At 33.8% G+C, this 26,022-nt stretch overlaps 1 protein-coding gene and 2 long non-coding RNA genes across 27 annotated transcripts; 2 read left to right on the top strand and 1 right to left on the bottom strand.

Annotated features, from left to right (window-relative positions):
• Positions 1 to 11,632: 11,632 nt before the first annotated feature.
• Positions 11,633 to 16,483, bottom strand: LOC135151091 (uncharacterized). Of its 22 annotated transcripts, none has more exons than XR_010289570.1 (8): positions 16,284 to 16,483; positions 16,124 to 16,196; positions 14,752 to 15,706; positions 13,956 to 14,138; positions 12,922 to 13,214; positions 12,522 to 12,756; positions 12,057 to 12,195; positions 11,633 to 11,652 (listed from the first exon to the last, which is right to left on the bottom strand). XR_010289570.1 is itself a non-coding variant. In XM_064088640.1 (8 exons), the coding sequence occupies exons 1-4, from the start codon at positions 16,301 to 16,303 to the stop codon at positions 14,763 to 14,765; spliced, it is 447 nt and encodes a 148-aa protein (XP_063944710.1). In that variant the 5' UTR covers positions 16,304 to 16,483; the 3' UTR covers positions 11,672 to 12,195; positions 12,522 to 12,756; positions 12,922 to 13,214; positions 13,956 to 14,138; positions 14,752 to 14,762. The 22 variants fall into 22 exon arrangements, 1 of the variants encoding a protein (XP_063944710.1); XR_010289581.1 differs by lacking the exon at positions 11,633 to 11,652 and having other exon boundaries at positions 11,672 to 12,195; positions 12,915 to 13,017; positions 13,149 to 13,214; XR_010289582.1 differs by lacking the exon at positions 11,633 to 11,652 and having other exon boundaries at positions 11,672 to 12,195; positions 12,522 to 12,761; positions 12,922 to 13,017; positions 13,149 to 13,214.
• Positions 16,484 to 17,797: 1,314 nt separating this feature from the next.
• Positions 17,798 to 21,102, top strand: LOC108203639 (uncharacterized). 4 transcript variants are annotated; one of them, XR_010290499.1, is made up of 11 exons: positions 17,802 to 17,994; positions 18,288 to 18,365; positions 18,701 to 18,758; positions 19,410 to 19,517; positions 19,605 to 19,655; positions 19,742 to 19,798; positions 19,930 to 19,992; positions 20,094 to 20,190; positions 20,308 to 20,354; positions 20,446 to 20,535; positions 20,916 to 21,102. It is a non-coding gene; the product is annotated as an uncharacterized LOC108203639 (long non-coding RNA). The 4 variants fall into 4 exon arrangements; XR_010290500.1 differs by having other exon boundaries at positions 17,803 to 17,994; positions 20,111 to 20,190; XR_010290498.1 differs by having other exon boundaries at positions 17,798 to 17,994; positions 20,111 to 20,354.
• A 41-nt stretch (positions 21,103 to 21,143) lies between these two features.
• On the top strand, positions 21,144 to 22,771 carry LOC135151653 (uncharacterized). Its single transcript, XR_010290473.1, has 2 exons — positions 21,144 to 22,333; positions 22,470 to 22,771. It is a non-coding gene; the product is annotated as an uncharacterized LOC135151653 (long non-coding RNA).
• The last annotated feature ends 3,251 nt before the right edge of the window (positions 22,772 to 26,022 follow it).

Genomic DNA, 26,022 nt, shown 5'->3' with positions numbered 1-26,022 from the left:
TGAAAGGCCTTATTCAAAGGTATATGTCTAATCCTATTTTGTACAACCAGTGATAACTCAACTAGTGTCTGATAACCACTCAACTTGTAACTCAACCTGGAATCGTCTCTGATAAGTTATGTCAGTAGATAGTAGATAGTTTAGTTGGAATCAGTTCAAGAAAGTCTAGTAGATACAAGAATCAGAATGTCAAAAGAATTCCAAGATATCAGCTACAAGCCACTGGAAGAAGTTCATTTCATATGATCAAGCCTCAGTGTCAAATAAACTGTGTAGCAGTTCGGAAGGTATGAAGATTCAAGTATTTATTTCATCAGAGATTCCATATGTGTACTGAAATGAAGAAGAACTAGAAGACAAAGATTCGAAGACCCGACCACAGCTCAAATGTTTAATTGATGGAGAATATTCATTTTAGTTAGGCACAGATGAACCAGACAGTACATTTGTGTGTCAGCTATTTATATTGAATATTTAACATCAAAGGAAGGTGGTCGTTCAAGCCGAGTGATAATCAAGATGAAGGCTCAAGACATTTGCTTTCTGGAATATAGAGTTTTTAATTAATTCTTTGTTAAATAATTAATCTCTATTAATTTATTTAGTTGTTAAATTAATTCAATTAGAATTAATTTGATAATTAAGTTTATTAATAAGTTAATTGATTTAGAATTAATTTACAAAAAGAAAGCAAAAGAAAGAAGGCCAAAAGGAAGGACAAGGAGACCGCCGCTCAGACCTGTCTAGCTATGGGAAAAAGAATTATCACCAACGCAATGGAGTGTGATATATTCTTAATGCTGGAAACCCGGTTGGAATTGATTTATATTTTTCAAAGCAAAAGGGATCTGGTTCCAGACCCACAGGAGACCGAATCTTAGACTTGTCTGACTATGAGGAAAAAGAATTATCACCAACGCTATGGAAAGTGATATAATCTTAAAGCTGGAACCCCGGATGGAATTAAAATATTATTTGCAAGGCAAAAGGAGTCCGGTTCCCGGCCCTCTAGAGACCGCAACTTGGGCCGTAAGGATTTATTTATATTAATAAATATTTTAATTAATTAGAAAATTATATTTATAAATGTCTAATAATGTTAGATATTTATTTATATAATTTCTGGATTAAATTAAATATTTATTAATTAAAGGTTATAAGCTGTGCGGGATTAAAAGCATTTCTAAGGAGCGGGCTATAATAAGACGAAATAGACTAAAAGACGGAAGTTAATAAACTTCAGCGACTTGGCGAAATGGGTTGGTGGCAGCAAGACAATCTTAATTGTCTTGCCGATTCATTTCAGTAGTTCAATGGTGTGCAAGACAATTCTTGTGAATTGTCTTGCCGAAGGCATGTGTAAGACAGCAAGACAATCTCATTGTCTTGTCTTGCCGAGTCAAGTGGATGGTGTGCAAGACAATCCTGGATTGTCTTGCCGATTCTTGCAATTGTCTTACTGGCAGTGCAATTGTCTTCCCTTCCCTTTGATTGTCTTTCTGACTTGGTTAAAGCTTGGTAGACAATCTGTGATTGTCTTCCCTTGCCCCTTTTTGTCTTGCCCAAGCCTAGATTGTCTTACCCTTCTTGTAATTGTCTTTGCTAGCTTGTAATTGTCTTGTCTAGTGATTGTCTTGCATGTACAATGCTTTGCCTATATATATGGCATTCATTCTTCATTTCAAGTGTTCATCTCTTTGATTTCAAAGCATTGTTAAGCTTTCAAGTTGTTCGTAACTTGCTTGTTATATCCACAGTTTTCTGTGCTTTGATCACTCGATTGTTTTAATCCCTAAATTAGAATACTTCCTGTCAAATTTATTCTAGAATATTTAGTGGACATTAAAACTGAACCTTAATTAATTTAATAACGACTTTCAAGTTTAAATTACTTTTTACTTGAACCTTGTTTATTTAATTAATTAAAATCTGATTATCCAGTTATATTTAAATCAGATTTATTCCGCGCGAATTTTGTGACGATTGTATTCAACCCCCCCTTCTACAATCGTATCGGGACCTAACAATTGGCATCAGAGCGAGGTTGATATAATCTACCTTATCAGATCCTACACTCACTCTGAAAATTTCTAAAAATTCCAAATAATTTTTTATTCGAAATAATTTTATTCCAAAAATTATTTCTGACCGAAAATTATTTTTCCTTCAAAAATCCAATCTTTTCTCAAATAATTTTTTATTCGAAATAATTTTATTCCAAAAATTATTTCTGATCGAAAATTATTTTTATTTCAAATCTTTTTCCAAATAATTTTTAATTCGAAATAATTTTATTCCAAAAATTATTTCTGATCGAAAATTATTTTTCTTTCAAATCTTTTTTCAAATAATTTTTAATTCGAGATAATTTTATTCCAAAAATTATTTTTGATTGAAAATTATTTTTTCTGTCAAAATCCAAATCTTTTCCCAAACACTAAAACACCCAATCTTCTACCATGTCTACCGCAAAAATTAGCAGCATTAAAATTCCACCTTTTGACAAGGCTAATTTTGGTCTTTGGACGAGACACATGCTTTTGTTCCTCCGGGCGGCGAATAAAAAATACATAAATATTTTGACGAAGGGTCTTTCGCCCCCAATGAATATTATCCTGGAACATACTGAAGATGGAGTTACTATTCCTCATAGAACCTATCTGAAAACACCTGCTGAGTTCTCGGATGAGGATAATGAGCTGATAAATCTAGATGTAACTCTACAGCTCATTCTGATCGAATCATTGGATCCAATAATGTACAATAATGTTGTCAATTGTACAAGTGCTAAGCAGATATGGGACACTCTGCAAATTATCAATGAAGGATCTGAGGAAGTACGGGAAAACAAGAAGGAAATTCTTGTGGCTCAATATGAGCAATTTGGTTCTAATCCCGAAGAAGGAATTTCTGAAGTATTCATCAGATTCAACAATTTGATAAACAATCTGAATCTGAACGGGAAATACTACGACAACAAAGAGATGAACCTGAAGTTTTTGCTGACACTCCCTGAGCATCTGGAGCATAGGATAACCGCCATCAGAGAAAGCAGAGATTTGACAGAGATCTCATTGGAACAGCTGTATGGGGTTCTGAAAACCTATGAATTGGAACAGGCTCAAACTAAACAGAGATACGGATGGGGAAAGACACTGAACACGTCTACGTCTGTCAGCAATTCTACTGCCCTCATAATACAATCACCTCTTGTGAAAGAAAGGAAGGTTGTTGTACCTTCAAGAAGCTCCCACGAGTATGTTGTGCCGGAAATGGGACATACTTCAGTAAGTACGGGAGATGATGAATTTTACTCGATGGAAGAGTTAGATCAGTTGGAGGACGAATCTCTTGCTATGTTTGCCAGGAAGTTTGGTCACATGAGATTTAGGAAGAATCCCTCCTACAAGTTTAAATCTTCTGGTAGTAAATTTCAGAAAGGGGGATCTTCGTCCACAACATCAAAAGGGGCTTACAAGACTGGGATGGTTGATCGAAGCAAGTTTAAATGTTTCAACTGTGATGAGCCTGGTCACTTTGCATCAGAGTGCAAGAAGCCCAATCAGCTGGCAAAGAAGAAAGAATCTTATGACGAGCTAAAGCAGAAGTATGAGGCTCTGCTAAAGAAGCATCAAGGCCAAAGCAGCCAAGGGAAGTCCTATGTGGCAAAAGGAAAAAGCTGGGATGACACAGATAGTGATGAGGAGGAAGAGCGGGGGAATGTTGCTCTAATGGCTTTCATGAAACCTTCTACACCTCCACATCGCACTGGCGGATTTCCGGTAGATCCTACTTGCCCTAAACTGTTTATGCAATTAGGACTTGAACGTGATGACGCTCGTAATAAGCTCAAAGCTCTGACTCTTGAACACAAAGCTTTAAAGCAAGAAGTTCATGAGTTAAAGTTAAAAGAAAAACTTGTTCTCACCCCTAAAATTGAACAATTAACTGGTGACTTGTTGACTCAGTCTAACAAAGTCAAAGTGTTAGAGTATAGGGAGAACAAACTGAATGAGCAACTAGCTGAAGAGAAGGTTAGGTGCCTTGCTTATAAGGAGTCGACTAATATTGTTAAGAACCTAGTTGACCAACAAGTGATTAAAAGGAAAGTTGGTATAGGTTTCGATTACAACAAGTCGGTAGGTAAGGCTAGTAATATAACTCCTTTTGTTAAGAGTGCTGAAGACAGGGGTATCCCACATGTTTTAAAGGATGCTCCCAAACCTTTATTCAAAACCCCTGTCGCAGAACCATTACTTGATATGCCCGTGATTATTCAATATGAAATGAATTTAGAGGATATTGAGAATGAGAGGGAGATTTTGGCATCTGTAGAGCCAATGCAAGTTGAGGGCACATTCAGTTCGCCCAAAGCTGGCATAGGTGCCAATGGCTTAAAGAATAATTTCAACAAGCCTAATAAGTTTGTTAAATGCAGGAATGGTAACAATACATGCTCATCTACTTATAACATTAGAACTTCTCAAAATGTTAGTGTAGAAACTATTAAACCCCCTGTTGTTCTGAACAACATGCCTACTATTCCTTTAGTTGATATGTGCCATAAACCTTGTGGTGTTGATAATTGCATGTTGTGTGCGTTTAATGTAATGTCTGCTTATTTCAAAAGTTTGCATGCTAACAAAGAAAACACAACACCTAGAAAGCACATGAATAGTAAGTTTGCAAAAACCAAGACTACTGGTCCTTCTCCTATCAAGAAGGATACTTATGTTCCTAAGCCTAAACCTAAAGTGTTCAAGGCTATTTGTAGGAAAGTAAGTACAGTCAAAGTCGATGCTGATGTTATTCGAATAGGATCTGTTGTCAAAGCTGACAAAGGTCAATTCTTTAAGTATGCCGGGCCCAATCAAGTTTGGGTTCCGAAGAAGGTTTAATTCGTTTGATATGTGCAGGGAGCCAAACAAGGTTGAAAAGGTTGTATGGATCCTCGATAGTGGATCTTCTAGACATATGATCGGTGATAGAGCCCTGCTATCAAATGTGATTGAGAGAGCTGGCCCAATTGTCACCTTTGGAGATAACAGCAAAGGTCGTACTACGGGATATGGCAATTTATTTGCTGGAAATATTATCATTGAAAAAGTTTCTTTGGTTGAAGGACTCAAGCACAATCTTCTGTGATAAGGGATTCGAAGTAAACTTTGTCAAGGAGAAGTATTTGATATCTCACACTAAAGATGACCGTCTTGCTCCCTGTGGAGTAAGAAAAGCTAACTTATACTTAGCTGATCTCAATTCAGGTGCCAATGATGAAGATAATTGTTTCTATTCAAAGGCTTCACCTGAAGATAGTTGGCTATGGCATAAGAAGCTGTCTCACCTTAATTTTAAAATTGTAAACTCTTTGGTCAAGAGGGATTTGGTGAGAAGACTGCCTCCTTTGGAATTCACTCTACAAGGACTTTGTGAGGCATGTCAGAATGGGAAGGCTAAGATAGCATCATACAAAGGCACAGACACCAGTAACATTACTGAACCACTGCAACTATTACAAATGGATTTATTTGGTCCAGTCAATGTGATGTCTTTATCAAGAAAGAGATATGCCTTGGTGATTGCTGATGACTTCTCTAAGTTCACATGGGTTTTATTCCTACTTTCTAAGGATGAAACTCCGCAATTGGTAATTGATCTTATCAAGGAGATCGAGTTGGATTCGAATGATAAACTTCGTGTTAGAGCAATAAGGTGCAATAATGGAACCGAGTTTAAGAATAAAACTCTCAACAGATTTTGCTCCGACAATGGCATAACAAGACAATACTCAGCGCCAAGAATTCCACAACAGAATGAAGTAGTAGAAAGGAAGAATCGTACCTTGATTGAAGCTGCAAGAACTATGCTATGCGAATCAAGGTTGCCCATCTACTTTTGAGCTGAAGCTGTAAATACTTCTTGTGACACCTAGAATCGAACTCTGATCAACAAGGAAAATATGAAAACTCCTTATGAGCGTATGAACGGAAAGAAACCAACGGTCAAGTACTTTCATGTATTTGAGATGTACTTAAGGATGGCAATGAACATCGTGGCAAGTTTGAACCCAAAGCACTTTAAGCAATTATTTGTTGGTTATTCTCATCAAGCATATAAGGTGTTTATCATTGATCAATTACAAGTCAAGGAAAGTGTCAACGTTACTTTTGATGACACTAAACTCCCAAGTATCCAATTTGAAGATCCATCTGAGTCACTAAAGTTTGATAAATATCCTGACTCAGACTCGGATGATGACGATGAATAACCTGATGCTGCAACTAGTAATGAGACTAACAATGCTGATATTGATCCAGGTATTGGTGGAGAAAATAATGGAAACACTGTGGACTCTACTAATGCTAGTGGTGGATCATCTAGTCAACCTGGCAGCAACTCAGGGGGAGATGGTGGATCAACCGGTCAAACACAACATCACAATGATAGTTTTGGCGAATCATCAAGATTAAATCTTCCAAGGGAGATGATCTGGAGTAGAGATCATCCCTTTGAACTAATCATTGGTGATCCAGATGTTGGTGTTTAGACTAGGAGTGCAACTCAGAATGAATGTCTATATTTGGGTTTTCTATATCAGGAAAAACCGAAGAAAATTGAAGATGCACTAGCCGATCCGGAATGGGTTCTTTCCATGCAAGAAGAGCTCAATCATTTCGAGAGACAAGAAGTCTGGGCCATGGTTCCAAGACCAAAGATAAAGTCTGTTATTGGAATTAGATGGGTCTACCAGAATAAGCTTGATGGTGATGGCATTGTTGTACGGAACAAAGCCAGACTGGTTGCTAAAGGTTACTCCCAAGAAGAGGGAATTGATTATGATGAAACCTACGCTCCAGTTGCACGTCTTGAGGTGATCAGAATTTTTTCTTGCATTTGTTGCACATTCCAACTTTAAATTCTATCATATGGATGTGAAAAGTGCATTTCTGAATGGAAAGCTTGAAGAAGAAGTATATCTAGAACATCCCCTGGCTTTTAAAATCTAGAATTTGCTGATTTTGCGTACTTCTTGTTTAAAGCTGTTTATGGCCTCAAGCTGTCGCCAAGAACCTGGTATGACACACTCTCTGAGTTTTTAATTGGAAACAAATTCATTAGTGGTGTCATAGACAAAACTCTCTTTCACAAATTGCATGATTATAATATGATATTTTTTTCAAGTATATGTTGATGATATTATATTTTGTTCTACTAACGATATCTTGTGCAAGAGATTTGCTAAGTTAATGCAGAGTAACTATGAGATGAGTATGATGGGTGAACTGTCATTCTTTCTTGGTCTTCAAGTAAGTCATAAAGATGATGGGATCTTCATTTGCCAATAAAAATATGTCAGAGATCTTATGAAGAAATACAATCTAGAAGATTCTTCACCGGCAAAGACACCCATGGCCACTCCCACTAAGCTTGAACAGGACATATCTGGTAAGAAAGTTGATATTTCAAGCAATAGAGGTATGATTGGCTCATTACTCTATCTCACTGCTAGTAGACCTGATATAATGTTTGCAACATGTTTATGTGCAAGGTTCCCGAGTGATGCTAAAGAGTCACATCTTATAACTGTTAAAAGATTTTTAGATATCTTAAGGGCATACCAAATTTAGGTATCTGGTACCTTAAGAACACTAGTTTTGACCTAACAGGCTATACAGATTCTGATTTTGCAGGATGCAGGATTGATAGGAAAAGCACTTCTGGAAGCTGTCAGTTTCTAGGACGACGGTTGGTTTCCTGATACAAGAAGAAACAACACTCAGTATCTACCTCGACAGACGAAGCAAAATATATTGCGGGAGGTAGCTGTTGTGCTCAGATCTTATGGATTAGGAATCAGCTTAATGACTATGGACTTGTATTAAACAAAATTCCCTTATTTTGTGATGATACAAGTGCGATAGCCATTTCCAACAATCTTGTACAATATTCAAGAACCAAGCACATTGACATAAGGTATCATTTTATTAGAGAACATGTCATGAATAGAACTATGGTGTTACACTTTGTACCATCAGCTGATCAGATTGCTGACATCTTCACTAAACCACTTGATGAATCCACTTTCTCAAGATTGGTTTGTGGACTTGGAATGTTAAACATGACATGAGCTCTTGTAAATAGTTTTTATGTTTAATTCCATTTTAATTTTGTTGCATGCTTGTAAAGTATTTTTTATTGGTATCTATGTTGTGAATACTAATATTGTGAATATTTCTGTGGTTGGTAAATATTTAAGTAATTGACGGTTGCAATAACTTTGTCGTCCATATCAGGGATAGACATTGGAATTGCTGGTTCTTTATTGAATCAAGTGCCTTCATAGGCATCCGAGGGAAACTTGGACACGTTGCCATCTAAAACGTCCTTGTCTACCCTCCCGGAAGGAACATTTCCAGATCCCCAACGGGATCTTTCACCCTTGTAGGTGAAAGGCAATCTACTCTGGTAGAGGATTCTTCTAAGGATCATATGCCTTAACAGGTATCCGAGGGAAACATAGTTTTCATGCCATTGAAAGGCCTAATGTCTACCCTCCCAGAATCAAACTCTGGATCCTTTAAAGGATTTACTACTTTCTGAAAGTAGTTGGCAACTTGTGGACTATGACTTGGATTTATCCGACGAGTCTACGAGGATCGGGAATTACGAACTCCCATTGCACCACCAATGACCTTCCATGAGGAGGCTAAGGTGATCTTATTTGCAGGTACATCACACCATCTATGGAAGCTCAGGATTTGTGTGGAGTGAAACACTTACAGAACTTGTGAGTGACACCCTTACCCATAAACTGAGAGATATTTTGAGTGTCGAGTGATACACCTGCAGAATGTTTTTGTGAGACACCCACTGTTTACCAAATTTAAACCTTATTGTTCAAAATTGGTATCTATAATGTTTTATCTAAGTGGATGCTTACTATGGTTACTTTTATACTGGATGCACCTTCTACGAAGCCCTGTCTTCTTCATACTGGATTCTGTCATTCAATGTTTTATCTAATCAGTTGGTATCATTATTGATAACAATTGAGGATTCCTCAACTAAGGGGGAGAATGTTTAATGATGTTAAAGGGGAGAATGTTCTGAGAGAATATTCTATGATCCATGCTCCAAGGGGAAGAATGTTCTATGCCTCACTTAGGGGGAGTGCAGAGTCACATAGGGGAAGAATAATATTGCCAGAACCCATGGAAGGAGAATATCAATGTTCTGATCTATTATCTAAGGGGTCTATATTATGAACCTATGAGGGAGAAGATTAAGGGAGAATTACATGTTATATCTTGGAAGGAGATTGCAAGGCCTCTGGGGAGATTTAAAGGTCTTAAGAGATTGAAAGGTATTCCAGAAGAAGTAGCTGTCTGAAGAAAAATGGAGACTGGTACAATGTTATATGTATTACCAGAAACCATCTACTATGCATTTTAATGTTTTATGTTTCTCTTATCAACTGGGATTGTTTCCTAATAGGTTGAGTTGGTATTAATGTTTATTGAGTCATAGAAAGTTGTTAGTTGTTGTTAGTTGAGTTATCCTCATCTGAATTTGTGTGTTAATGTTCAACAAACAAATAGGGGGAGATTGAAAGGCCTTATTCAAAGGTATATGTCTAATCCTATTTTGTACAACCAGTGATAACTCAACTAGTGTCTGATAACCACTCAACTTGTAACTCAACCTGGAATCGTCTCTGATAAGTTATGTCAGTAGATAGTAGATAGTTTAGTTGGAATCAGTTCAAGAAAGTCTAGTAGATACAAGAATCAGAATGTCAAAAGAATTCCAAGATATCAGCTACAAGCCACTGGAAGAAGTTCATTTCATATGATCAAGCCTCAGTGTCAAATAAACTGTGTAGCAGTTCGGAAGGTATGAAGATTCAAGTATTTATTTCATCAGAGATTCCATATGTGTACTGAAATGAAGAAGAACTAGAAGACAAAGATTCGAAGACCCGACCACAGCTCAAATGTTTAATTGATGGAGAATATTCATTTTAGTTAGGCACAGATGAACCAGACAGTACATTTGTGTGTCAGCTATTTATATTGAATATTTAACATCAAAGGAAGGTGGTCGTTCAAGCCGAGTGATAATCAAGATGAAGGCTCAAGACATTTGCTTTCTGGAATATAGAGTTTTTAATTAATTCTTTGTTAAATAATTAATCTCTATTAATTTATTTAGTTGTTAAATTAATTCAATTAGAATTAATTTGATAATTAAGTTTATTAATAAGTTAATTGATTTAGAATTAATTTACAAAAAGAAAGCAAAAGAAAGAAGGCCAAAAGGAAGGACAAGGAGACCGCCGCTCAGACCTGTCTAGCTATGGGAAAAAGAATTATCACCAACGCAATGGAGTGTGATATATTCTTAATGCTGGAAACCCGGTTGGAATTGATTTATATTTTTCAAAGCAAAAGGGATCTGGTTCCAGACCCACAGGAGACCGAATCTTAGACTTGTCTGACTATGAGGAAAAAGAATTATCACCAACGCTATGGAAAGTGATATAATCTTAAAGCTGGAACCCCGGATGGAATTAAAATATTATTTGCAAGGCAAAAGGAGTCCGGTTCCCGGCCCTCTAGAGACCGCAACTTGGGCCGTAAGGATTTATTTATATTAATAAATATTTTAATTAATTAGAAAATTATATTTATAAATGTCTAATAATGTTAGATATTTATTTATATAATTTCTGGATTAAATTAAATATTTATTAATTAAAGGTTATAAGCTGTGCGGGATTAAAAGCATTTCTAAGGAGCGGGCTATAATAAGACGAAATAGACTAAAAGACGGAAGTTAATAAACTTCAGCGACTTGGCGAAATGGGTTGGTGGCAGCAAGACAATCTTAATTGTCTTGCCGATTCATTTCAGTAGTTCAATGGTGTGCAAGACAATTCTTGTGAATTGTCTTGCCGAAGGCATGTGTAAGACAGCAAGACAATCTCATTGTCTTGTCTTGCCGAGTCAAGTGGATGGTGTGCAAGACAATCCTGGATTGTCTTGCCGATTCTTGCAATTGTCTTACTGGCAGTGCAATTGTCTTCCCTTCCCTTTGATTGTCTTTCTGACTTGGTTAAAGCTTGGTAGACAATCTGTGATTGTCTTCCCTTGCCCCTTTTTGTCTTGCCCAAGCCTAGATTGTCTTACCCTTCTTGTAATTGTCTTTGCTAGCTTGTAATTGTCTTGTCTAGTGATTGTCTTGCATGTACAATGCTTTGCCTATATATATGGCATTCATTCTTCATTTCAAGTGTTCATCTCTTTGATTTCAAAGCATTGTTAAGCTTTCAAGTTGTTCGTAACTTGCTTGTTATATCCACAGTTTTCTGTGCTTTGATCACTCGATTGTTTTAATCCCTAAATTAGAATACTTCCTGTCAAATTTATTCTAGAATATTTAGTGGACATTAAAACTGAACCTTAATTAATTTAATAACGACTTTCAAGTTTAAATTACTTTTTACTTGAACCTTGTTTATTTAATTAATTAAAATCTGATTATCCAGTTATATTTAAATCAGATTTATTCCGCGCGAATTTTGTGACGATTGTATTCAACCCCCCCTTCTACAATCGTATCGGGACCTAACAGAGCAATATGATTATATTCCTACATCAATAGTTGTTAGTGTTGTGGTGATAATATAAGTCTAGATCCCATCTAATATTCAGATTTTAACAACCAATACAATTATTCAAAATCAAATCTATCTTTCGGCAGCAAAAATCGAAAAGAAACAGAACCCTGTAAGCTTTTAGAATCTATCTTCTCTTGTTTGGATTATAGTATTTCCTCCATTTACTATAATATTATAACAAATAAATACCACACAAATATATATACCCATCGGCAGAGCATTTCCTTAAGCTTTTCTCTTTTCAAGAGGCAGAGGTTTATTTGGTGACTTCATGGCTTGAAAGTGTATGACTTCTTATTTTAACGGTACATAAGAAGGAATAAAATGATAAAAAGACAGCAAACATTAAGCTTAATTACTTAATTAGTTAACATACCTTGAATTTTGTTAAATTTGTTAGCAAAGACCAAAAGTCGATCAATTTTCACATCCAGCTGTTAGAGGCGCTCCAACCTCAAGATATGAGTATAATGTTTCATCCAATGACATCGTTTCATCACAAATGATTGACAATCCTAACATAAAAAATAACAGAATTACATCAGAATTATAAATGCACTATGTTTGTTACCATTTACGACCTGTATAAGACTTAAGTCCTTGATACATAGCCGAAAAATATATAATACATTATTAAAATTATAAACAGAACTAATAATCAACTTTAAAAACATGTCATAGTTTTAAGTGTCATTATCTTAGATAATAGTAAACCTCTGAATATGATAATATACTATGATAGAAATTAGATCTGGCTTGTGATTTATCAAGTGCGTTCTATGGTTCTGGTATATCCAACATATAAACCTACAAATAAACGGTTCATTATACTCGTGTATACCTTGCATACATGACAACAACGACTACTTGGTTCCACAAATGCATGTACAGTGTTGTACGGTTGTCATTCTGTTGACATATAACATTACCAACTTGACTAATTGGAGCACCAGGTGAATTCATTAGCTGGATTGATACTGAGTTGCTCCTTATGATCATGTCAGTGTTTGGGATCATCCCTTGTAGAAGTACTACTCCACCTTTTGTAGCCAAGTAGAATGATGGTTCCTATGGCCCTGCACTATTTTTGTCATGTTATCATAAGTGTAAACAAATTCATTACTTTCCAGTGTTACAATGTAATCTAGAGTAAATAAAACAGCTGAATGACAATTCTAATGTAGCTACGTTTTCATAGAAAAGAGGTTTACACCAAAAAAAAAAAAAAAACTACATTTTACCAAGGCCCACTGCTGCAACAACTTTCTTGCCTATCAAGTTGCCAAGTCCATTCCATTTTTCGTGGAATGAACCACCATAAATATTTGACAAATCCACTGTGAAGCAAAACAAATTGGAATATGAAATAATAAGAACACACTTAGTGAATGCAAAGAAATAACATGAAACATTCAAAACCTCAAAATGAGATGACTCAATAAACCCAATAGTACTCAAGAAAATGAACCCGAAATGAGAGGACTTGATCAACTCCTACTTTTGTAACTGATCTTCAAGAAGTTCCATATGCAACCTTTCATGAGATGAAAAATATATCTTATTTGATAATGGATAGCTGCTACTTTAGATCTAAATTGGATCCATGAACATAAAATAGCTTCAAATATATATATATATATATATATATATATATATATATATATATATATATATATATATATATATATATATATATATCTTATAAGCTAAAAAAGCTGCTACAAAATATAAGAAGAAAACTTAGAAGCGGAAGAGATGAGACACTGAATCAAAGAAACATAGTCATTCAGTCCCCCTTATCTTTTACGGCTGCATCCTCGGACAATGCCTATATGAATTCTGTTCGGGTATCAAACTTAATTTAAGAAGCTACTGCATTTCAGAATGATTTTGAGAATAGAAAGATGCTTACATGATGGTGGAGATTCTATATCAACTGATTTAGAACATACTTAATTTACGTTTTCAGCTTTCACAATTAAAACCACAAAATGCATTCCCTAAGTTACTGCCTAGACATGTTTATCCTACAAATGCCATTAAAAAAAATCAGATATATATTAAGTATTACAGAAAATTGGTACACGCAGCATGTCACATTGAAAATTAACTCTGTATAAATCAGTAAAATAATACAAAATCACACAACGCAGGAAACATTGTGCCATTTAACGGATTAACTACTTACTGATTATGGAACACATATACGTGAAGAATAATCATTGTCTTTTCAAGTATCTGCAGTTTTGGTATATATAGAAAACAGGAAACATACACACTTGTCTATCGGGAAGGATTCCGTGGAAGAAATGGTGGCTTCACATCCTCACGTTTCGATAAGAAATAGAGCTGCATCGGACCAACAACCACCACGAACATCCTCAGCACATCTCGATAACACTTCATCTTCTCTCCAGTTGAAATGATTGAGTTGGGAAGCCAGAGTCCAAACAAACATCTGCACAACTTACTCCCTTACATCCCAATAAATTATATCTATTAGTCTCTACCATACCCTTCACAAAGATTAGCTACCATACCAGATATACTTGACTTTCATATTTTATATATTCTTACGGCGTGTTCTTCTTTATTGTATATATTTTGCAAAATTGTTGTCTTATATGCAAAAGTCTAATTAAGTGCCCGACTAAAAGTAAACTTGTATCGCGAAATGTATTGCGAGATAACATGAGTATAGAAAAAGTCCCAAGAAGAACAAATGCATCTACAGTTTACAGATATAAAAAATTGAAACAATTGGGGAGCAAACCAAATACCTTTTATCTCTGCCTACACTCATCTGTCCAGGTGAAGAACTGAGAAATTTCATGTAGGTTTAATTCTTTACACAAAAACTCTTCTTAGGCAGGTTGTATACAATGCGACAGTGATTATGCTTGTATATATAAATACAGCCAAATTGTATTCAAAGAATCAAAGCGATGAAGTTGAACACAGAAAAATAATAGAGAGTTCTCTCAGAACTTATATCAAACAGTAGGTTGAAAAAACAAAATAAAAACTAACTATAACACAGTATACGTGTTATATAAACAAAGAGGTCATACCACTGCAATAACTATGAGCCAGGAGAGGGATCACACTGCGGTAAGAGCCTGTACCCCGTATAAAATAAAGAAATCCCTTGGACAGTTTCTTGTTGTAGGTAGGCCGCTTTTGGCAAAATCTGACCGAAACATACCGATCAAAATGAAGAACTCAATCACAACTAAACCCATAATCACAAATTGGATGCTCGTCTTTAACATTAATCATCGAAACAATATAAAAAAAAAGCTCTCAAATCTTTAAACAAACATGTTAACTGCAATTAATTAAACCGATGAGATGTATGAAAATGAAAGTATAATTACCCATGATGCAGATATGATATAGAAACTCAAAGTATAATTAAACCGATAATGTATTTCATGTCGCAGTTGTTTTTCATATTCAGCCATGAATATTGCCTCATTCATTGCCTCTGCAGTTGACTCAACATTCCAGGGGTTGATGCGGATTGCCCACTCAGCGAGGGTGAACATCTGATAAATTCTGATATAACTAACATGCAGGACGAATACATGCAGTATATTTTACTACTGACTTTTACCGCTTAATATGCAGAGTGACAACCACTTACTGTTATGAAGGAGTGTAAAAGCAGAGAAGGCGTCCGAATAAAACACTCAAAAACAAACCCATCATATCAAACAAAATCTATCTCAAGATAATTAACATATGTTTTTGTAGATAGATGTTAATTTATCAAATAACCTGGCCTGCCCATGGATGACCACGCCATAACGAATACCGCCATAGGTGATCCTGTGTAGCCTGTTTTGACAGGTACCAAGGCCATTGATCCTTACCCAAGTTAGCGCAGCAACGTGAAGCCAAGCCTTGTAAAGTTGTAATTCGATATGTATCAACAGCAACTTCCTGTACCTCGTTACTCGAACTCTGACCATCACTTATTTGATCAGACTCTGGAGAATTATCCCCCGAGCCTCTCCGCCGCCACTGATTAAAAAAGTGAAATAAAATGAATCAAATAAACTCCTGTCTCTAAAAAGAATCCAAAGTTGGTGCAAGTCCTGTGATTTGAATCGACTTATATTCAAGCAAACAAAGTGATGAAGTTATTCAGGAACAATTAACATAAAATTCTTTCAGAACTTTTATCGAATATTTAAAATGCAGAATCAAAACCACAACTTTGATTCAAAATAAATAACGTATTCATCGACATGCTGATAAAAAAATCATTGATCATTGATTAATCAAAAACCACACCTAATCAAAAATCATGAATCATATGCGGACGCACAAACATATTATGAACAAACAAAACAAAATTCCATCTGCAAAACTAAAGAATGAAAAACAATTTAGAAAAGGACGCACACATACACACAGATTGATGATGAAAAAGCTTACCATTTCATTTGCAGAGAGAGCGGAGAGATGAAGTGGCTGAAAGAGCAAGTGACGAAACACCAAAGTATAAACCCTAGCAAGGCGATCGAATAAGTGAAAAGATCTTGAAATCGATCGAGATATTACTGATATTAATTTTAAATTTTGAAAGCACACCGACCTGATTACCCGTTCTTTCATGGGTAGATTAGGGAAGTTGATTCGCCAGAACTGAATGTGAATAGTTTAGGTCATTGATAGGTACCAAGGCCATTGATCTCGTATCATCTGGAGATTGATAATGATTTTGAAATAAAGAACAGAGTGAGGAGTCTTGGAGGATGATAGACTGGGTATGTAACAGTCTGCGTGATGATAGCGTCTTGGAGGATGGAGCAATTCAAAATCTGAGGCAAATGGGTCGTATTAGGCGGTTAATACGGGTAAATGGGTAAACGGGTTACGGGTCAGGCAAATTAGTGGGTATTATTAGGAGTATTTTGGAGCCTTCACTAGCATGTATTAAGAGTTATATAGATAGGCACTACTTCTGGTTTTTCTTCATTTTCCAATATTTCTTCCTTTTGTTCTAAACAATTTTGAATTGCTGTTAACTTTCCTAGTATTTGTTTAAAGGTAGGTACTTCGGATACATTCCATAAAACTGTTATTTCCTCTCTAATAATCTGTCTACTTTTTTCTTGGTTTTCCTCTATTTTTGTTAATATTGTTTTCAATCCTTCTTTTACTAATATTTCATTCCAAATATCTTTTATTCTTTCCTTTGAGTTACTCATTTTTATATATTCGCTTACTCCATTCTCCTTCAACGATCCAAATTTTTTCATTCTTAGGTTTGTTTATATGTTCTTTTAACTGTTTTATTTGGTCTTCTAGCTGTCTTTTTTCTTCTAAATATTTAAGTATTTTTCTTGAGATAATATTAATGTTTCTGTTATTATATTATTTATAATTGTCAATTCTTTTTCTTTATTATTTAATTCTTTTTCGATATTCATATTCTTTCTATAAATCGTAATTTATTTTGATCATTTATCTCTATTCCTTCGTTTGTTATATTATACTGAATTTTATTAAGAAAATCCATTCCTAATAATAGTTGATAACTAACATCATATTCGATTACTCCTAGATTAAATTATATTTTAGAGCAAGTGTAACTGGCCGTAACAATTCAGAGTTTTATGATTTAGTTATATCATTAAATATTTTATAGTACTCTGTGACTTTGTATTATATTTTGTAATCAATATTTTATGATTTTACGATTTTAACAGAGGCCTTACTTGATTCTTTGACATGATTTTGCAATTAGCGGATGAGTTTGTAAAATATCAGAATAAAAAGTATTCATCGTGTATTATATTATATATGGGTTAGTGTGCTCAGTTTTTATTTTAAACCCCGATTTCATGTTACTGTGCAATAGTATATCATTATTGTAAAGGAGGGTTGAGTTCTATTAGTTTAAAATATCTCAAAAACATATTTCACTGTGTCTGTCAAATCCATGCTCATATCCTGCTTAGTATACAGACTTAACCGAAGTGAGGTTATCAATGTATATATATATATATATATATATATATATATATATATCTATGTATATTATAGTTGCTAATGCCTCTTTTGCATAGTACTAACCCTCTGCTTTGAAACTAGCCTAAAAAACTCTTATAATTACAGCTGCTGCCACTCAATCTTCCTTCTTCTGCTGTCGACACCTGGCTTCTGCACGTGGGGAACTAATGTTATATCTACTCACGTGCACTGACATTACAGCTATTACTCCTAAATGGATGGATGTACACTCCTGCTAATTCAAACCGAGTCCCAGCTTCCTCCGAACGATAACCCTCGGCCGACTGCAGGTACTTTTTCATTCATTAACAATTTGAATTTCAAATTGAAAAGCTTATGACTGTCAATTATTCATTCCCCTAAATCATTTCTCTCTTTCCTCTCTACTGCTCTTATCTCTATCAAATGTATATCATCTTATTTTACTGATCATGGTTGTTTACTTCTATTGCAGGTGCATACAATAGCAGTTCGATGGATTGAGATAAATATAAAATTGATCATTCTAATTTTTATATAATTTATCTTCTCTCTCAGATTTTTATCTTATATTTATTCATTTTTTTGTTCTTCTTCATTGCAGGTTAAACCAAGCACAAGACCTATTTGATTGATGGTTTGTGATAGTAAGATGGACAAATTCAACAAATCAATATACGAGGCAAGATTTGTAAGCTTTAAAACTTGATGATTATTGTTTCATATTATATTTGTTTTGTATTTAGAAGTTTGTGGAGGATGTGTTTGATAATATGTCTGAGAGAAAAAGTTGATGAATTTATCGTGTTGATATGTCTTTCTGAACTTGCCGATTACTGCATACACATTACATGCATAATTTGTATATGCCGCAATCTTTCACTTTCAGACCATGTCCAATGTATTTCAATGAGTTTGATAAGCCCTTATTGTGTTTATCTTGATGAAATGTTTTCTTTCCATGTCATTTCTTTTCAGACATAATATTTTATTAATCGTGACCTCTATTTTTTGTAGCATGAAGAAGATTCCACCAGATCATAGCACTTCTTTACTTTTGATGATATGATCCAAGGTATAATTTCTGCCATTTTTGCCATTCGGATTTCTGTTTATCAAATTATCTGATTTTAGCTATAACTATTAGGTTACAAACTATAGAGTGTTAGGAAGCGCAAGAAATTTGGAGAGGAAGAAAATATCTCGGGAAATTCAATTAACATATTTTCCTTTTCTCTTTCTCCAGTCACCCCTGATAGCCATGGTATCATCAGATTTCTATGTTTTTGTATTCGTTAAGACTTTATAGGATGTAATGAAATGCAACTCCTGTGACCTTGGATAATAGTAATTGCAGTTTATCAAATGGAGGTATAGTTAAACTTTCTGTTATTAAAAGTTCAATATATTTTTGCCAAATCAAGGAGCCCGCTATGTAACATACGTAACATTGCCAGTAGTGCTGTTACTTAGCTATCTAAAAGAGGTAAAATTGCGCTAAATATTTTTGCCTGTGAGCCAAACTTATACAGTAGGATTTATGAAACTAATTTCCAAGATACGATAAGGAAGCTTTTTCATGACAGTTCAAATCAGAATGAAGACATTAACAAATAACTGCAAGATGATGAAAGTATTGCTAGATACCTTATCCTAATGAGGATATAATATATTCTTATTTTTGTGGACTGCCAAACTGAAATTAGCAATTGAATTTCTATGCTAGGTTGAATAAATTTTAGTATCTAAGTATGGCACCATGTTGCCAAGGTGAATATGAGAAGCGAAGTGATGGAGCACCTTACACAGGCTATCCTGCTCAATCCTGCATCAGGTATATGTAAGATTCAAATGTAACTGAAATTGGTCATGTATATTAATTTATGTCGTTGGACCATGACAAGTTTGTTTTCTACTACAGCTTCCTTAGTCTACAATGCCAGACCCTCACAATTTAGAGTTATGGCTAAAGGTACAAATTTCTGCCTGTCTGTTAACTCTGCTTCAAATTTTAGACCCTTTATAGCACTGGGAGCATTCACTGTGTAACTATATTAGGTTATTCGAGTATTGATGATGACTCCATTCCTGGCTTGGAATTAGATTCTGATAGTGGTCAGCACACTTGATCCTTATGTATTTTGTAATTACTACTTTATTTTGATCATAGTTAGGAATTAGATTTGGCTTTCATTCTTTAATAGTTTTTAGGTAAAAATTGAGTCTTTCTAACATAAGCTATGCAGAATACAGAAACAATAATACAGGACTCTCGGAAAGTGGTACTTGAGAATAATCAAATATTCGCGGTAAGTGCTAAATTTAATAGCTCAGAACTTGATAGGCTGGAAAGCGCTGATTCGACTACTGAAATAAAAGTATTGGTGGAATTTTGTCTTAATGTTGATAGACAAAATATGGTCTCAGGATCAAATACTGCTGGGATACTTAGGATCTTATGCTATGATTTATTTTATGATGTGCCTGAGGATGTAGCAGAGAAGAAGGTTAGTTCCTGTGGTTGAGTTTGAGAATTATATATTGTTGTTATGTTGGCTGATTTAATTGATGTTTTTGATGTTTTCCATATTCTTAATTTTTTATATGTTTTATGTTTCCTGCAGTGAATGTTATGATGTCTCATAGGGATGTTGACCTTAATTGCAATAAGGTTATTGCACTTTTTTAGCTGATTTCCAGTTATTGCACTTGCATTTAGTTAAATTTTATCTGTCCTAATAATAGTTTATATTGAATTATAGAGACTAGCAGAATCCCTTGATTTTCGAATTCAAAAGATGGTCCACTGGGAAGGAGGGGAACTTGCGCGCAAGCTCTCAACCCTGCAATATGTATGTATAACGATTGCTGCACAATATACATTATGCTTTGCTAAGAACTTTTTGTTTTGAGTTTTACACTCTTTCATCTTTAGAAATAGAGGTCACAGGCTGACACTTCCGGATTGCATGCTCCTTAACTAATTGATGGAAAATCGTCCATGAATTAGATTCCTTCTGAATTAAATAATTTCTTTCTATAAAAGCTCCTCATGATTACACCGGTTCCTGATCTTTCAGTGTTATACTGTTCTCCATCCCTTAATAGAAATCTAATTAGTTAGTCACGCGGTTCCTGGACAAAAGATGACTCGGCACTGATTAACATTGTTCAAGATTAACAAACTAACTACTCGCAGCCAGCATTTGATTTTCTGAACTTCTGTATGCAGATCCTTGGTCCTGGTAGTGATTGGCAACCAATATCCCTGACAGATATTATAATGTCTGAATTCTGATGCTGTAAAGAAAGCTTACCGAAAAGCCACTCTCCATGTCCATCCAGACAAGTTGCAGCAGCAAGGGGCAAGCATCCGGGAAAAGTACATTTGCGAGAAGGTTTTCGATCTCCTCAAAGTTTGTATAGCCAGCTAATGCTGTTTGCTGTGAGCAAGAACTAGCCAGCTAATGCTGTTTGCTGTGAGCTATTCTCTTTGTTTGGATAGTCCTAATTATTACAAGGTTAACCTAATTATGCCTGAGATCCTGATTTCACACGCATTATGTTGCTACATTTTAAATGCCCGAGACCTACATGAGGTTCCATAGTTTGTTGGCTTCTGATGAGCTTCACATTGCTAATTGTTTGTATCACTGTTACTAACCCTGTTTTGCTGAAAATTGAAATTGTATGCCTGACTTGGAAACAGTAGTTGAACACAAGGTGATTGATTATATTGCTATAACAATTATAACATTGATTTATATTTCTTAATTGCTTATTATCATTTTTATTTTATTTGGTTTTATATCTATTTTCAGTTATTGATTCTTTACTAGCCACTAAAATTCCTATAATTTTAGGTTGATGTTTTTATGGGATTAAGATGAAGGAGTTTTATTTTGGTGCTGTTTCAGTGAATGAATTTTGAATTGCACTTTGATATCTGGATGATTTACAGGAGTACTCAACATGGATGAACATGATTTTGATATAATATACCAATACACCATACATATTTTTCGTAAATTTTTATTATTATCTTATTATAAATGATTTTGTATTCATTTCATCTTTAATATGTATGTTTGTAATGATTTTCATATCATGTATGTGTAATAATACAAATCCTATAGATATGTTGTCTTCATCTCACTGCGAAGTGCGGAGCTAAAAATGCTACTTACAGAACAGAGGGAGAAACTGGAGACTGCTGCCAGCTGATCGAATTTCCAGGCCAAACTTTTATGAATTTTGCCCTATGTTATCTTAAATGTGCTCTAAAAATAGTACTCGATTTCTGGTGTGAAGTAGTTCTATGCATTGCCAGCTATTTGGCGTGATTTTGTGTTCTTTTGGCTTTGATGTATATTTAATGATTTTCAGGGTGGGCATTGGGTGACATCTGCTGAAAACAAGTGAAGAACTAATTTCTCATATGAGTCCGTCGAGTGAAATTTACTAGCATTGCAGGATAATTGATTATGCTCCACTGATCATGTATACAAAAGCAGGATATATATTGTCAAGACCGACAATATATTGGTTTTGTTAACATTGCAGAAACGTAAATATTTATTGCTCAAGCAACGTCCAATCACTGATAGTTCTTCAGATAGAATATAACCTTCACGGCCAACTGTGAAGAAGGTACATGTGATTACTGCTATTTTTATTCTTGAAGCAGGATATAGCATATGTGTTTTAAGATAGATTTTATTCTTAAGATATTCAAATTACATTTCACAGAGATTTATTTTAAGTTGGTGAATTTTACATTTTCCAGGTGATGATACTAATGCTCAGTCTCAGTTGCAAACTTCTAGAACTTCTAGATATCATTGGAATTATCAAAATACATGATGATCTGAGGGAGATCAAAAACAGACATGAAAACAGACAAAGGCAAGCCAAATCTATCAGAGATACATATGTACATCTGATGAGTAAAATAATTGTTTGCTTCTGGCCTACGTATTATTATTGTATGGCATTCTATTTTTATGTAAAATTAGTTGTATAACATAACCAACATGTTTTCTGCTGTGTATACAATGATTTAATAACAGTACTAAATTTGAGTTTCGAGGTCTGGATGTTGTAATTGATCATTAGTTGAATGAAACTAACACTGAGAAAATAGAGAAGATAGTTTCATTGTCAAAGAAGATAGTTTTGGGTGAGACTACAAGACATTGTCCTGCATTGGTGGAAATCTGGCAGAAAAAATGGGGTTGATAATTGGTGCACATTGTAGAGAGAAAATGAGTTTTGGGGGATAGTTAAGACAGAAATGAGATGAGGGGAGGGGAGGTACTGTTTAAAGATTTGATTTGCCCTTCTTTGAATATTTTTTTTCTTTTATTTGAAGTCGTAAGTAATAATATTCAATTTAACAACAAAATATTAATATGTTATTAATTCCAATAATTAATAATATTCATAGATCATATAATTTTTTTTTTGGAGTTTGATATTTGAATTCATTATTTTTAAAGATGGAGGCATGGCCGTTAAAAACAAATTGTACGAAAAACAGTTTCTCTTTAATATCTATTTTTTTTTTTGAAGGATCTTTTATATCTATTTTACTCATACCATTAATATTTGAGTAGTTTATACTAAATAAATTTAGTTTGAGTCTAATTTTACTAGATAAAATCATGAATATTAGACTACATAAAAAGATCAATTTCGAAAAAAAAAGTATGATACTATATTTTGTATATAGCTTAAAATATATGTAAAAGTGAGAATAGCACTAAAATTGATACTAGAAGGGAGACTGTTGAATCAATTGAGATGGGTATGAACCATTTCAACATAATATAAATATTATTTTATTTAAATTTTAATTATACATGATTAACGAAAATTCAAATTAGAAATGATGTAAAATAACTTAAAATAATAATTAAATCATATAAAAGTAAACAAAATAGCAGGGAACATAAATGAAGTTATAATTAACAAACCTTCTTCTTCGGAGCGGAAACGGACGCATCTCGAATAGAAGTTATAAGCACTTTTTTTGAGATAATCTAAATGACTCATTATATCTTATTATGATATATAAACAATATTAATTGTATCTTTTTAAATTGAATTTATTTAAATATGACTTTATAGGTGTTAATAGATAGAAGTTGAGGTATCGCCGAAGGCGATGCCGAGAAGTTGTTAAAATTAAAATTATATTTTTGTAATAATAAAATTATATATACCATATGATAATTTTTTATGTTATCAATATTTATTGACAGTGTCATATTTATAGCGATAAATCATTTATGAAATGAATTATTAATGACGTGTTTGATAAAATGCATTTATAATAAGGGTCTCTAGATCTTAGAATCTTTTTTGCTTCATACAGTTTGGATAACTCAGTGGTTAAGAGTTTATCCTCTGTCGTCCTAGGTCCTTAACATCTCGAATAGAAGCTATAAGTACTTTTTCTTAGATAATCTGAATTGCTCATTGTATCTTATTATGATATATAATCAATATTAATTATATAAATTTGTGATATATTAGCATTTTGTAAAAAAATTGAATATTATCTTTATGTTACACTTTTAAAATATAATTAATGTAGTTTTATGAATTTATTTAAATTGTATTTATTTAAATATGACTTTATCGGGTCGAGTTATCGCCGAAGGCGATGCCAAGAAATTGTTGAAACTAATATATTTTGGTTATAATAAAATTATATATATCACATGATAATTTTTTATGTTATCGATATTTATTGGCAGTGTCATACTTATAATGATAAATCATTTATAAAATGAATTATTAATGAGGTGTTTGAAGAAATGCATTTATGATAAGGGTCTTTGATTCTCTTAGAATCTTTTTTGATTTATAACTAAGTTTGTAAACAGTTGAGCACGGTTGAATAACTCAGCGGTTAAGAGTTTATCCTATGCCGTCCCTGATATTCGGTTCGACCCTGTATCACCCGAGAATGTCTTAGATACAATGTTATATGGTGCTCATTATAATCCAATTGCTAAATATCCATCCGAGAATATCTTAAAAATTATATTTATGAATTAATATTCCACTTTTGATCATATTACAATGCTATATGGTGCTCAGTACAATCCAATTGCTAAGTGTCCAAGTTACTTTGTCGACTAATTTTTTTTTAAGATTCAAAGCCCAACAATGCGGGCATCAAAAGACAGATTCAATATGGAGGCTACAAAACCAGAGCTGCAACAGACCACAACAGAAAAAACACAAGCAACAACATCAACCTTTCATCAACCTTATGATCTTAATGCAGGATCATCAACCATCACCAAGGACTGAGGAAGCATGAGACAATTACGCATCAGAAATTCAAACTTTTCCAACGCTATGAACTGTTAACTTTTGACATTCCTATTTCATACCAGTTGTAGTCCATCAAGTAATTTTCACTATCTACATTACAATGTTTTGTGTTTGGTCTAAACAACATTATTCGAATCCGTATAATTTTCTTTATCTGTTTGAATTTTTTTTTAATTTGAAAGCCCTGCAACGCGGGCATCAATACTAGTAGTAATAGTTTCTGTTGCCTATTCAGCATAGTACCATGACCACGCTAGCAAATTACTCTTAAACTTCAGTTAAATTACATTTGCTGCCACCGCTTATGTTACCTTCTCCAGCTTGCACGTCTCGCGCGCACGTGAAGGTTTTTTACTGTTGTACCAACTTTCCACAGCGTTGTTACCACATAGATACACACGTACACATAATTCATAATTCATAATTAATAATGAATCAAGAATCAAGAATAAAGAATAAAGAATAAAGAGTGAAGAATGAAGAATAGAAGCAAAAACAAAAAACACCTGCTAATTGATATTTTTGAAATCCAATTAATTTTTATATTTTTGAAATCTGATTAATTTTTATAACTTTTTTTAATCGAAGTATATATAATATTTTATTGAAATTAAAATATTATATTGATTTAATTATGAATAATTGTAATTTTCAAAAAAAATAATAAAAAAATTATGAATAATTGTAGAATTCATGATGAAGTTAATATATATTCCTTTTATCCCTTTTTATTTGTCACTTTGGCTTTTTGCATATCATTAAGGTGATTAAAAAACATACTCTCACTTATTATTTTTGAAACTTTCTTTTTCTGAATTAAATTTTATAGTTTATATTTTTATTCATAAAATGATATTTTTAAAAATAATTAGTGGAATTATGTTTTTTAAACACCTTAAATTATGTGTAAAAAGTCAAAGTGACAGCTAAAAAGGGACGGAGTGAGTATTAAATAACTAATATAATAATAACTAAATATTAAAATACATCCG

The sequence above is a fragment of the Daucus carota genome, chromosome 3 (assembly GCF_001625215.2).
Source record: "Daucus carota subsp. sativus chromosome 3, DH1 v3.0, whole genome shotgun sequence".
Lineage (NCBI taxonomy): Eukaryota > Viridiplantae > Streptophyta > Magnoliopsida > Apiales > Apiaceae > Daucus > Daucus carota.
Note: the sequence above shows the minus strand (reverse complement) of the source record. Positions and strands in the feature narration are given on the sequence as shown.